Here is a 14,335-nt window from a genome sequence, read left to right as displayed (position 1 = left end):
GTGTGACAGACAGACGCTCAAATGTCACTCACTCGCTGCACTCAGCCTAAAACTCATTTATTTTGCAAGAAAAACATATGCACCGACTGGATGCAATAGCAGAAATAGTTATTCAAGAAGCTGTAACCGTGTATGTAGTGTAGGTTAATGCAGTTTCCGCATGCAGCATGTAAAAAGAGGTGTGTGATGTCTTGGAGCCTCTCATCTGGCTATAATGTTAATTTTTATTTCCTAAAAACAGGCTAAGTGGATCTTCAGAGCGTGCATTATTGAATATTACAAGCAGGGGGGGCACTTAATTATTAACCCCTCCTTTCACATCTGGATCAACATCAGTTTCGTTGTGCTTTTGAAAAATAAAACAAAAAAAATAAAATTATATATATATATATTCTAATAATCAAGTATAGTTTCTGCACATTTTTCCACCCGTTAAAACAAAAAAATTCTAAATTGTATCTCTCTCCTTTTTAAGATGTTGATTATCAATTTGTTTTCGTGTCACTTTTTATCAGTTCCTTGCAATTTGCTCATTGCCTCGTGTGTTTTTTTCATTAATATTTATTTTTATTTTATTTTAACAGTTATATGCAATTTTATTTTTTATTTCATTAAGATTAAATTAATCAAAATAACATGTTTATTTTTATTTGTAACATTCTGACATACTTTTAGGGTTTTCTACCTTTATAAGACTAAAGCAGGTGCTAGCTGCAGATGTTTGTACTCACACATGCATGGAGATTATTGCTTGTTTAATTATTAACCCTTTAACACCTGAATCGACATCGGTTTTGTTGTACTGCATTCACACGCTTTTTACCAGAAAGCTGGTTTGATTTCTTTTAAAAACATTGACAAAAAGGCAATGAGTAATTTGCCAAGACATGTCCATATATATGTATATATATATGTGTGTGTGTGTGTGTGTGTGTGTGTGTGTGTGTGTGTGTGTGTGTATACTGCCATCAGCAGCAACAAGCCCAAGCAACAATTTGCACTGGAGCAGGTGATTTTAATATACTCATCCTTCAACTCCAAAGGTGTAGCAGGATCAAGAACAAATTTTATTATCATTTTTAAACTATGTTTAAAAAATGACAAATAATAAATCTACCTTGTGTCTTGATGGTCTAAAAACCAGATTAAAAAAAAGAAAAAATGTATACTTTCAATTGAAAGTTTCATAGTCCATCCATCGGACCACTTAACTTACTCAGGCTTTATCAAACTATACTTAACTTTTGTCTGTAATAATTTAACTCCAAAATAAATGGACATGTTTTATCATAAAAATAAATACACAAACAAACATAATTTAATCTGGTGAGTGTACTTTAACACTCCCTAAAGTGAATAAATGTGTGTAGGGGTAAACCAAAATAAACCACAACACTTGACTTTAAAACTCTAACACAGTTTTTTTTGCACTTTGCAGATTATTGTACATTGAATTTTAAGCATGAGTTGATGCGTGTAAGGGTATTTATTCTGCCTCTACTGTTAAAGATCCTCAGTTTTTAATGTAAGACTGAAGATAGCCAGCAGGTGGAGTATTTTGACCAATGCAGGAAGATCAACTCTGTTTCAGAGTCCAAAGTGCCTTTTGTTTCCTCGTCTATCTTTGTATTTATGAGTTTTTTTTATCACGTGTTAACTGGATTAGATTGTAGATTAAGCATTTAGTGTTTATCTGTGCAGATGACACACCACTGGAGGACGGCGTTCTTTGGGTAGGAGGATGCTTGGGAACATGAGGACCTTGGCCTGCATGAAAGACAGATTAGGAAGTCCAGATATCACCCTTCTGGCTTCTTCACTCAGCTCCTCGTCCTGCTGCGGTTTCCTGATGAAGAACACAAAAACATTGTTTAAAAGACACACATGGATGAAAATGACATGTCTCATTATTAATACTGTAAGAGAAACTAAAATATGTGAAGTACACGGATGCAACACCTGAGCTGACCTGACTGAAGTGCTGGTTTTCTCTGCGGTGGACATCAGGTGATTCAAAGTGTCCTCCATGTGGCTTATATTAGCGCTGGTTTCCAGTTTGCTGATGGTCAACTCATACAGCTCACGGTCAACTCCTTTACATGTGAGTGTGCGTGACAAACACACACAGAAGTCAGTGAGTGTCAGCAGGACTTCCACACCCACAGCTTAATTTAGCAGGAGCACACTGGATCATTTGATACTGCTGGTGGCTGTCAAAATAAAATTTTCTGCAGTGTCACATGCTGACCTGGAGGAGGGCTGTTGCTGCGGCTGCTGCAGGATCTGCTCTCCTCCTCAGGACCAAAATAATCCAGGTTGAGAGCAGAGCAGCCTGTGCTAACAAGGGAAGACGGTGGGTGAGGACTGTTGCAGGAGGGACGAGGGAAAGCTTAATTTTTTTTAGTCATGAAAGGAGAAGGAGCATCTGCTTCTGACGGATGATTTCTCCTTTTACTGAGGCAGTGGTAGAGCGACAAACACTGCAAAGAAATCTCATCAAAGCCATGCAAAGACGTTAAGCAATTTGTTTTTAGAGTGAGATTTAGAGTCCCCTTAACCACTTCATATCCGAAAAAACGCCTGACAAAAGGTCACTGATGGAAATAACATGACTCGTGAAAAGTGGTTGCAGATGTCAGATCTTTAGTATGACTTTAGCCTTCATCACATGTATAAATATAAAAATTAGACACTAGAGTTTAATTTTGTTGTTGTAAAAGTCCAATAACAATGTCTCAGATCATAACAGGTTTACAACTAACAGAAAAAAACATTTTAATTTGTTGAAATATGTGTTATATTTTGTCGAATATTACACTTTCCTTTGTCTTGTAGCTAAATGTCATAACAGATGTTTGCAGTCGAGACATTTAAAATGACACCACCTTTAAAATGATGATGATTTTTAGGCAGTTTTACATCATTTCTCTTGAAAAAAAAAAAAGATATTGCATCCCAGCAAGCTGCTACCAACTTTGCATTCAACCACAGAGGAAAAGTGCAAGAGCTTCAAACAAGAGAGGAGAGCCGAGGGGAAAAGAGGTAAAACCAAGCAGCAAGGATCGACTGATTTATTTCAGTATTTACAGGGATTTCCTTATTGCAGTGCATTAAATCTGTATTTGAGCAGTAAGTCTGAAGAAATAAAAAATAAAAATAAAAAGATCTTTTTTTTGTCAACAAACTATAGGTCCAAGTAATTTTTAGAAAACAACTGCTGGCATAAAGGCACAACTCATTATGAAACGCTGTAACTGCAGTTACAGAAATGTTGTAGAAACACTTGATTGGTGATGAAATATTGACAAGTGGATTTAAGGAAGATTTTTTTTTCCAAATTGAAGCGCTTTGGAAATAAACACTCCTTTGTCTTATTCAGCATGCTCATACAGTAGATATGTCAGTGCACAGGGAGTTTAAAAAAAAGAAAACCAATAAAAGCAGAATAAAGTAACAGCAGCAGTAATTATTTCTATTATGACAATAATCTCTAACACATTTTAACTGAATCACAAAATAAATCAAAACCCCTAAAACAGATTTTATATCACAAACCACATGAAAGAATAATGAACTTAAGAAAATATAAGACTACAAGCATTTTTTAACATATGAAGTGCATATTCTTTTCTATTAGTGGATGATTGTTTGACTTTAATTTATTTAAATTACTTCGATTTATTCCTACCCTGAATACAGAAAATGTATTAACCTTTTTTTGCTGCACTCAGCACCACCTGCGGAGAATACACTGCCCTCTGCTGTGTGTACCGTACTACTGCAACACTGATCGGATGTCGATGTTTGGTATTTATATTCACCAAATTACACCTTATCTCTGAACATCTTCTTGTCGAACACAAAATCAGAACAAACAGAAAGTTTTTGTTTTTTAACCCAGTTTAATCTAAATGTTAATGTTGTGTATAACTGTGGACTCATCTCGGTGTCTTCCAAGAAACTGGTGGAAAAGTTAAAGACACATCAGTTGTAACAGCTACAAAAACCAGAGCCAAACTTAACAAACGCTTCCTATAAAAGTTCACAAGGACACCAAGACACGAGCTAATTTGTTGAATTTCTTATTCATGCTTTTTTTCTGGTGTTTCTATTGTTTTGTAATTTTGTTAAATGTATTAAATCTGATTTATTAGATCTCGGGTCCTTGTCCGTCTGTCATTAACTGACAAATCCATGAATGAAGCTAAAGTGAATTCAATGTAATTTACCAAAGAATGCTCTCCATAAATAGTAATGTCACTCATACTTGTAATTCATATGTGAATTTCAGTGCAAATACTGTTCTTAACACTACTGCACTAAATCTGAGTCTTATCAAATCAAATATCTCCTCACCACAGAATGACTGATTGCCAGTGTTATCTTCTTTTTTTTTATTTTTTGGTTTCTCTTCACCAAAAGGTGTCCCACATAACTCATAATTTAAACAAATTAATAGTTTCCATTAGAAACTACAGACACTTCAGAGTCAAATAAATCCCAAAATTGGATGATGCTGTCAGATCTAAAGGCTAAGTGCGTAATAAAGTCATGCATGGGGCAAAATGTAGATAAGTATTAACACTGGAAGTGTTCGTTTAACTTCCACAGTGGCCACCAATAAATCAAAATAAAACGGTCCAGTGGATAAACACGTCTGCATTAATCAACATTGCATGCTCCACGTTTTGACAAATATTTAGAGTGTAGTGCTTTTTAAATGTGACATTGATTTCACATTGTGTTGTAGTTCAAAAACAGCTTCAGAATCACTGAGTGGCACAATAACAGTATGCATATCTTGTTTTCAGTAGCCTTCGCAATAGTTTTCAGTAGCCTTTTCCTACATTAGTTATTACAACTACAAGACGGACACCACAAAGTTTGCCAGTAACAACTGGGACTGACAAATACTGAGATAAATTCCTCGTAAAAGGTGGCAGCAGGTAAAGATGAAACACTAGAGTAGCTGAGGGAGGGAGAAAAGGGAAGCCAGTTCAGTGTTTCCCCTTATTTGTTCTGGAACGATTGTGACCGATGGGTCATTTTTCAGTTTGGTTGCACATTTGTTGTATTTGGGTCCCAGTTTACGGGTCCGTTGGATGTTATATCTCTGTAAGGTTTCTTGTTTGGACAAATTCTAATGACAAAAACAGGATTTCTGAACACTGGGTCCATCTGTGTTATTGACGAGAGGAAATACAATTCACAAAATGTTGTGGTAAGCCACTACCACTGAGTGAACAGAGGGGAAACACAGCGTGAAATTAAAAGAAGCAGAAACATGCCCTGGAGGAAGTGAGGAGACCAGAGTGAAACTCTCAAACGTTTAGGCTTATTAGAAGAAGCCACGCAGAGGATGGCTGATACTGAAGTCTACTTCCAGCCCCAGAAGAGAGGGGCTCGGCGAGGGGACGTACCGTCCTGAGAGCTGCTAAGGCCACGGCTGCTCCAGTCCAGCTGGCTGGAAGGACGCGCCTCCTGCACAGAGAGAAATATAAAACTTACTTAGCAGAATGCAATGGTGGAGCAAATTTAATAATAATAATAATAATATTAATAATAACAGATTTTATTTGTAATGCAGTTTATATTTGGAACAAATCTCAAAGTGCTACAGTATAAAAGCATTAGCATAAACAGATTAAAACAAGCAAAATAAAGCATATTTAAAAGTCATAAAAAATAAAAGCATTAAGGCAAGTAGAGCAACCAGCAAGAGGTTATATATTATATTCATAATTCTGCTATGAAATTGAATGGTGTGGGCGTAAAAACATGTCTTTAGTAAGGGTAAAGTCAGGTGATTTTGGACACATAATATCTGTAAGCTGTGTTAGTTTTAGAGCTTGTTGTGCTTCTCTGCTATATTTCTATTAAGAAAATCTGTTAAAAATAGTAATATAAATTGGAAACATTGGACCTTTAAATACATCGACAGACCCTACCTCACTCCGATGACAGCATCATCTTTAATAACTTCAAATGACAAAAAATACAAAAAAAGTCTGTAATACAGAGCTCAAATGGAGAAAAAAGAGAGGGAACCAAGAAGGATACTTTTATTAAATTATCTATGGATCTGTCTATCTATTTATCTGTTTATTGATGTATTTTCTCTTTTTTACATTATTGAAAGGTCTTCATGTCCATTTGGTTGTGGTATTTTGTTTTTGTACGTTCATATAAACCAATGAAAAGAGAATGACAACAAAAAAAGACACTGTGACACACAATATGTCATCATTTTATGGCTCCCAGCAGACTAAAAACATGCTGGTTTCACTTTGGAAAAAAATTCATTTTAGCCAAAGTTTCGTTCCATTTTACCTAAATGCATGAAGAACTCACATAAAACCATGCCCCATAAAAGGTAGAGTGCTGATTTTTGGATCATAATTAAAAAACTGAATAAAATACAACATCAACATCAACCATTGTGTTACCCTTATTTTAGATTAATTAATGAGAAAATCAAAATGCTGCATGTCGTAACTGGAGACTTTTGCAACCAGTGATTTTTTGACTCTTTGCTCCGCCCATCCTGGTTTTCTCAGACCGAAAAAAATGATTGTTTTATGTACAATGATTGACAGTTGGTGATTGGCCGCTATTATTTAAAGAGCCTAAGATGTAAAACTTTATTTGTCCCATTTAACCCGATGTCCCACATTACCTGACCATATGGAGTGGTGGCTGTTTCCCCACATGGCAGCTGCATGTGTCATCCTTTAGTCTTTTGATCTTTAATTTAAACCAGCTGTTACAGGTCAAATCAGATTTACCTGCATTGAATCTGTTGAGGGGTCCAGTGTGTCCCGGCGCCCTGGAGGTGCTTGTGTGGTGACCGCTGTGTGTCCTGGAGAACAGACAGCCGGCACAGAGTCTTTGGTGGGCTCCAGCATTCCCTGATGAGGATGAAAACAGGATGGAAATTGGACCATGGACTGTTAACGGTTATGACCACTGAAACCACTCATCTTACACCATTACAATGACTCTGCTCCCCAGTAAGGCCAAATGAATTCAGTTCATATTTCCAAGAGCTGACTCACCAGACTGGATGCAAACGCAGGCACAGCCACTGGCTGCTTCTTCATGCCAATGAACACCTTTCAAACAGAAAAAACACAAATAATAACAGACTTTAGGTGAAAGTAACCAACAGGAGGGTAACAGCATGTAATTCTGCCAATACAGATTTGTTGTCTGAATTTAATTCAGCGTATAATGCAAAGCAAATACACTGACCTGGCCCAAGACTCAGTTTTGGGACAGAGATGCAAAGTTGAATCCATTATAAACCCTATAATACTTGCATCAGTTAGCTGTTTTCAGTTTGCCTTCATACATTGGATCTGTCTTAAAAAACTAACTAAACACACTAGTAACACTCCCCGCTTAAGTCCAGTGTGTAGGTTTTAGTGGCATCTATCAGTGAGGATGCAGAAATTGAACATCTCCCATGTGCTAAGCATGTAGGAGAACTACTGTCGCAGATGCCCCCATCTAGAGCCTGTGTTTGGTTTGTCCATTCTGGGCTACTGTAGAAACAACACGGTGGACTCTGCAGGAGAGGGCCCGCTCCACATGTAGCTATAAACGGCTTATTCCAACAAAAACAAAAACAAAACAATTCTTTTTTTTCAGGTTATTATAAACTCATTATTATTATTATTATTATTATTATTATTATTAATAATAATAATAGTAATCTATTTTATTTATAGAGCTCTTTTCAAGGAACTCAAAAACACTTCACAAAATAGAATACACTGTAAAATACACACATTAAAATTTACATGATAATCACATATGAAAAGGTGGAAACATCGTTATGAATATTGTACACCATTTACGCCTACAGATGCCCCTAAATCCAACACACCCGACCTGTTCATGATGTAGTAATTCTGTGTTTATGTAGTTAATGATGCAGATGCAGTTTGCATCACTGATAAACAGTATCTTTTTATGTTTTGCCAAACTCACAATATTCCTCGTCTCCACACCAAGACACCTGAGCAGAGTCCTGTTTGTGTGCGAACCTCCCCACTGAAACTGAAGGCCAACTGCATCGTGGAGGTCCTGGTGTGGCCACCACATGCCCCGCCGAATCCTGAGAAATGACAAAGCAGCATTTTGGTGTATTCAGAGACAATAATAATAAAAAGGAGAGAGGGAAAACTGAATCCTGAAAATATCTGTTGCATATCCACCATCAGGGAGTCATCCTCACCACTGAGATCTGGGACAGGGTTCAGGTATCCCCTCCTCCTCACTCTCAGGGAGGTGTTGGGCGTGAAGATGAGCAGTGAGGCTGATCACCTCCTCCTCACCCTCCACAGCTGGGACCTCGACCTCCGGGAAACTGACCAGGAGAAGCTGCTGGACACGGCAGGACTGTGACAGCTAGACAGGCAAAAATAGGGAGGGGTAATTTTTATTAAATCAAGTGTTTAAAATATGTGAAGAACCACATTTTACTGCCTGTGAGGCACTTAAAGTTGTCTGACAGGTGACAAACAAAATAATGACAGGAAAAGGAATACCCAATCTATGACAAGCCCTTTTGAGCAGTGATACTTAAATTTACTGCCTGTGGACCAAATCTGGCCCCGGATTGGGTGCAGAGTGGCCCCTAAACCATCTTCTTATTCAGAGTAAAAATAAAGCGATTCACACTGGGAATTGTTTTTGTACTTTTCGTGTAAGGTGTCAGAGAACATAAAACAGCATCAAAACAGAGCTTGTTTATAAAAAAAATCCCTGCATCCCCGACAGAGGTCCTAGCTAAGCTTCTAATTTCCTACAATCTTAGAAATTACCTATAATCCTTAAAATGTCCTAACTTCCTAAAAATTCCCTAAAACCCTAGAAACATCCAAATATCTCAGAAACATCCTAAAATTCAATAAATGTCCTCAAAACTGAGAAACATCCTAAAATCCTAGAAATGTCCTACAATCTTAGAAACATCCTAAAGTCCTATAAATGTACTAAAATCCAAGAAAAGTCCTAAAATCCTACAAATATCTTAAATTCCTAGAAACATGTATGGGGCTGCTGCGACTGTCCCCTGGCCTTCTGTCATTTTGCAAAAGTGGCCCCCAAACAAAGCAAGTTATGAGTATCACAGTCTTGAAGTATTTTTTCTGCGACCTCTGAATATCATCATAAGAAGAACAACAGATCCAGTGTTTACGGAAATGTCTCCCACCTGACAGCTGCTCCTCCTGGAAACCCCACATCGCCCCGCCCTGTCCTGCTCCTCCTCAGTGTCCCCGTCCGTCTGCAGGCTGCTGACTTGCTCTCTGAACTGCGTCCAAGTTTTTCCCTCCTCCTGAACCCTCGGGTCCTTGAACTCCGCCCACGACGTCTCTCCATCCTCCTGCGTGGGCGCCGAGCAGAAATCAGCAAAGCTGTCACTCGGTGGGAGGTTTCCCAAACTCTGCACCCCTGCATCAGCTGTTTGGACGTGTCCTTGGTCCCTGTGATACTCAAAACTGCAGTCTTTGAAGTCTGCAAATTTGTCTTCTGTGTGTGTTTCAGGTTGTGAGTGGTTGGAGGTAGCAGCAGTTTCCTGAGTCGCAGATTGGTTGCAATAATGAAAACTCTCCCCTGCCCTCGACTGTCTGAGATTTGTCGCGCTGTTGTTGACAAAACAGTCAGGATGCCTGTAGTTTTCCAGTTCCTCTACGTCATCATCATCAGTCTGGTCGCAGTCTGTCTGATCTTGTGAAGCAAGAGACGAAACATTTGGTTCCATGTCCACAGAAGGACTGTCAAATGACAATTCATCACAGACGGACGTCAGGTCCTCTGACGCAGACTCATACACACTGAATGTTTGGGGAAATGTGGAAATGCTCCGCTCTTCTCTTTCTTCGTCTGATTCTCCATCCTCCCTTGCCTCCGTCGTTTGTACAGAATTAAAACCGTGCCTCCTGTCTTTCTGACTGTCTGCAGATGTCTCTTTCTCCCCAGAGCGATGCTCTTCAGATGTAAAACCCAAAGCGGCTGCAGCTCCCTGAGGCTGATGGTGGTCCTGAGATGGTGCTGCATCTCCGTCCTCACAGTGCTTGACCTTAGTGCAAACGTTTTCCTTACGTGCACAATGAGACCTGGGCTCAGAGTCCATAACAACTTCCTGTTCTGGATCACCCAAACTGTTGGAAGAGATTGTCCCATTCCCTCTGCCATCCCATAGCTCTCTGCCGCCCATGGGAGAGAAACCACAGCACCAGGGATGTGCCGCCTGCTCTGTAAACACAGTGAAATCAGCAAACCCTGTTTCTTCCCTCGGGGAGCACGCACCCGCTGCAGACGCTATGTGGGTCCCGGAGTCTCTGTCAGAGTACCCGTTTGTGAGGTGCACACGTGATTTAGTGTTACAGTCCTGTCCTTCCACGCATATCTGGCTCCTGTCGGTCCCCGAGTCCACAGCAGATGTGTGTTGAGATTGTTCAACAGGTTGATTAAAGCTACAGTTGGGTTGGTGGGTGGCTGGTTTTGTGGAGGTTGAAGGCTGTCTGAGGCTGGATAGTGAATCAGTAAAACCAGAAGGTGAGCAGGACACCCCGACTGAGAATCCCCCAAAGTCCCCAAACCCGTCCTCCTCTGATCCCGAATCCCCATCACTGTCATCATCCAGTGGAGGGGGAGAGGAGGCGTGTAACGGCATGATGTCTGATTCCATGGGTTCTCCGAGCAGGACCTGAGGGCCTCATGCACCTGAGAGAGGACAGTGAAGAGTCATGAGGACAGGAACAGGAGACCGTCAGTCTTTTCTATAACTCTGAGTGTGTTAGGAAAGAGATGTTGATGAAACGCCACAATCAGAATGGCAGCAGCTTTTGTCAGACCTTAGGGAGAATAAACCTGGATTATCCACGGTGCAACCTCGTCTTTCGGCCTTCTTTTAAGCGCAGTTGCTCAACGATGAGTTTGGCTCATTCACTCGCTAGCTGATGTCTGCACAGACGCTCAAGACTGCCTCAATCAACGAAATACTGCATACTGACAGTTTTAGCCCCCTTACTTTGGCTGCCTATTTGTTTTCATTTGGGTTTTGACGAGGGCTGCAGCAATATACCGATTTTAAGGTATGGTTGTCATACCGTGTGCATTTGCTTATCTACAATATTGAAAAAAAAGCAACTGGAGGGAGAATCTCACCTTTATTTACTACACATAATACTATCCAAAAAAGAAGGTCATAGTAAAGTAATTTTGTTCAACAAAATCTAACTTTTCTGTTTTCATTCCTTTGCGGGTCACTCTGACTGATAATAATAATTCTGCCTTAAAACCACGATATTTTTTGAGATGGTGACGGTATCGTGGAAATCTCATACTGCTGCAACCCTAGTTTTGGCGTTTTACTAATTGCTTTTGAGGCAATTACTGTACTGGTTACAGATTTATTCTCCCCTAACAGCTTGTGTACAGCCTGAGGTCCCAGGGCATGAAACATCTGGCTGTTCCAATAACCAGGTTAGATCAGAGAGCTCTACACTAAAAAACAACCCCAACAACAAAACGCCACGGTTCACCTCAGCTCTGGAAAGACCTGCCTCGTGATCAAATTGCTATTATTAGTTTAACTACTTCTTTATTTTGTTTGACCCACTATCAATGGTAGCTGCATCTGCATTGCTTTAATGTTATTCAGGTTTACTGGTTTGATTCCTAGTACTGTTGCTTGCTATAGAAACGTATTATCATAATTCAGTGTAACATATCAAAGTGTGAGACCAACCCTCATACAAAAAAGACAATGCTAGAGGGTATCTGTGTCATGTCTGACAAAGGATATACTTCTATAAAAGTGAGCATGAAAGTAGAGGTTGATTACAAATGGGTAATTTATTTATTACTTATTTGTAGGTGACACACTACTGTTTTGGTTTAGACATTCAGCGTACTTTGTTAAAAATACAGGAACCTGCACAGATTGTTCTGCAAAGTAAAAGCTTAAAAAAATCTGAATTTTAAATATCTTTTGCATGATCTAACACATCCTCTTTTTTTCTGCTCTTAAAAATAACTCCAATTTGCAAAAAATCATAACACTTCATTGATTCATTTGCTGGGCATCACAACTTTTTTTGTAACTTGTACATCTCTATCAATGTTGTATCACTGCTTAGCTTTGAAACTTTGATCTATCATGCAATCTTATTTTATAATATCTTATTGTTGAGTGTTGCAAGTGCATGTAGCCTTGATATTTGTGTCTTTTTTGTGTTGTAATTCTATGTAATCTTGATGTAAATATTTACCTTTTTCCTCTTCTTTTAATTATAACTTGATACATACAGGGTTTTTTATTTCTTTTTTTTATTAACTAAAAGCCTTACTATGGACAGGAGTGGACTGAAGTTGCACAATGCCTGTTAATTTACATTGTCTCAACTTACATAAATAATTAAAAATCAGTTTCTATCTTTTTCATTTTTATGTATGATTATTGCTTTTTTAATAAACATTTCTCAGTAGCCTCTTTATTAAATTACAAACAGAACATACAGGAAATATATACTGTGCTAAAAATGCAAATATTTCAGAATAAAACAACTTCCAACAGGCTTAAGTTGCAAGTATTTAGTGTGACCTCCCTTTCCACTTAGCATGTCTTGAACCCTCTTGGCCAGACAGTGAGATTTACACCACATTGCATTGGTGTAAATCAACACTGATTGTCTGAGCTTGTTATTGTTAACATTGCATGTTTCACAAGTTTTTTAGTAAATGCAATCTTCTTTGTATTCTTTGTTTGTATCTTTTTTAATTGATTATTGCTATCTAATATGCCTTTTTTGGCTTCTAACCTCTCTTGCACAATATTCAAACCACTACAGATCTTACTGCCTTTTCTATGAACATGCATGTGCAAATAAATAAACAGAATAAATAGAAATACATCTATATTTTGACATTACCAGCTCTCTGACTCCCCTCCTGGTGTTGATCTTGGACTGGAAAAAGCAGCCAGTGCAGGCAGCAGTCAGTAAAGTGATACAGGAAACATTATCCGCAGCTTTGTGCTACTTGGATGAACAGTTCAAGCCGAGACCTGCAGCCACTTCTGGGTCATAGATTAGTGCCTGTATGTACATAAACACACAAGAACTGCTCCTTCGTGTGCGAAATAAAGGTATGAAAACGCTGACTTTAACTTAAACCCTTATATCTATTATTACACAGAAATTAAAGAAATGATTTGCCTTTGTGAATAGTCGAAAAAGCAGAAGCAGTGATGTCCTGCCATTTTCTCCAGCCCTTTCTTCCTGGACGGACAGGTGTCATGCCATAACAAAAACAGTTTAATTTGAAAAAGAAGACGGTTAATGTCAAAATAAGCTGAATATTTATGGATAGTTAATTGCTCTTTAGTTTTAAAACAAGGTGCGACACCTGAATCCCAACCCGCATTCCGTTATATTGTCACAACACGGCAGTTGATTAGCTTACATTACCAGCAGCTAGCTACGTTAGCCCCGGTATCTGACGCCAACCGTCCGAGGCTAACGTTGACATGCTAATTTAACGCGGTTAACGGCTAACTAAAAACACAAACTGACGGGTTTTATTTACCAAAATTCATTCACTTTGCCTTCTCGTCACTTCTTGTGTCATTCTTGTGCCGCAGCTCGGCTCTCCATCCTCTGTCATCACTCTCAAGTATTAACTAGGATAGATTTTTAAAAATGACGAGGTCTCACTCTGTGCCGTTCCCAGATGCTGTCGCTACTCGTTATGAAAGGCAGTTGGGTTCGTTTTGATGATCAGACGGTAACTCCTCATACGAATAGACGATCTTTAATTCCAAACACAATGTCTCCACCTACTGGATAGACCTGATACTACACCCCTCCTTTAATTGTAGTTTTTCTGCTTCTTAGTGTACATTTCATCAAAGTATTGTAAATTACATAATAAGTAAATTACAGTTTTGAGATACTTTTACTTTAGTGTTTCAGTTTTATGTTATTGTATACTTGTACTCATTTGCACTCCAAAGGGAAATATCGTACTGCTTTAAACTTCAATACATTTACCTGACAGGAGATTTTACAAACAAAACATGTAATTAATTTAAATATATATACATATTATCCTGTTTTATAGACTGAACTATCCAACAGTACATTAACTAGATAAATTGTGTTTGATTTCCAAATATAACATCAAAATGCTGCTTACGTATTTTTACTTTACACTTTACGTACATTTTCTTTTACTTTAGTAGTTTTTCAAGAGAAGCTTTTACAGAGTTTTTACAGAGTTGTGCTGCTACTTTTACTTCAAGCAGAACCCATTTTCAAAATTC

At 38.5% G+C, this 14,335-nt stretch overlaps 1 protein-coding gene across 5 annotated transcripts; it reads right to left on the bottom strand.

The window, feature by feature from the left end:
* Window positions 1-1,115: 1,115 nt before the first annotated feature.
* Window positions 1,116-13,810, bottom strand: aftphb (aftiphilin b). Of its 5 annotated transcripts, none has more exons than XM_088086788.1 (11): window positions 13,600-13,810; window positions 12,945-13,292; window positions 9,221-10,734; window positions 8,240-8,412; window positions 7,993-8,119; window positions 7,056-7,112; window positions 6,786-6,908; window positions 5,421-5,481; window positions 2,249-2,332; window positions 1,970-2,093; window positions 1,116-1,846 (listed from the first exon to the last, which is right to left on the bottom strand). In XM_088086788.1, exons 3-11 carry the CDS (start codon window positions 10,697-10,699, stop codon window positions 1,690-1,692), a joined length of 2,385 nt encoding a protein of 794 aa, XP_087942914.1. In that variant the 5' UTR covers window positions 10,700-10,734; window positions 12,945-13,292; window positions 13,600-13,810; the 3' UTR covers window positions 1,116-1,689. The 5 variants fall into 5 exon arrangements, with proteins under 5 accessions (XP_087942914.1, XP_087942913.1, XP_087942915.1 ...); XM_088086787.1 differs by having other exon boundaries at window positions 12,945-13,109; XM_088086789.1 differs by having other exon boundaries at window positions 12,945-12,980.
* Window positions 13,811-14,335: the final 525 nt, after the last annotated feature.

This window comes from Plectropomus leopardus, chromosome 13 (genome assembly GCF_026936395.1).
Source record: "Plectropomus leopardus strain MGB_pleo_1.0 chromosome 13, ASM2693639v1, whole genome shotgun sequence".
Taxonomy (NCBI): Eukaryota; Metazoa; Chordata; class Actinopteri; order Perciformes; family Serranidae; genus Plectropomus; species Plectropomus leopardus.
This window is presented reverse-complemented; position numbering and strand designations above follow the sequence as displayed.

Coding starts and splice junctions, on each gene's coding strand:
- aftphb (XM_088086788.1), bottom strand. CDS start 10,699: ATGGAATCAGACATCATGCCGTTACACGCCTCCTCTCCCCCTCCACTG. Junction 8,413..9,220: donor CCAGGAGGAGCAGCTGTCAG/GTGGGAGACATT, acceptor TTGCCTGTCTAG/CTGTCACAGTCCTGCCGTGT. Junction 2,333..5,420: donor CCTTAGCAGCTCTCAGGACG/GTACGTCCCCTC, acceptor TTGTTAGCACAG/GCTGCTCTGCTCTCAACCTG.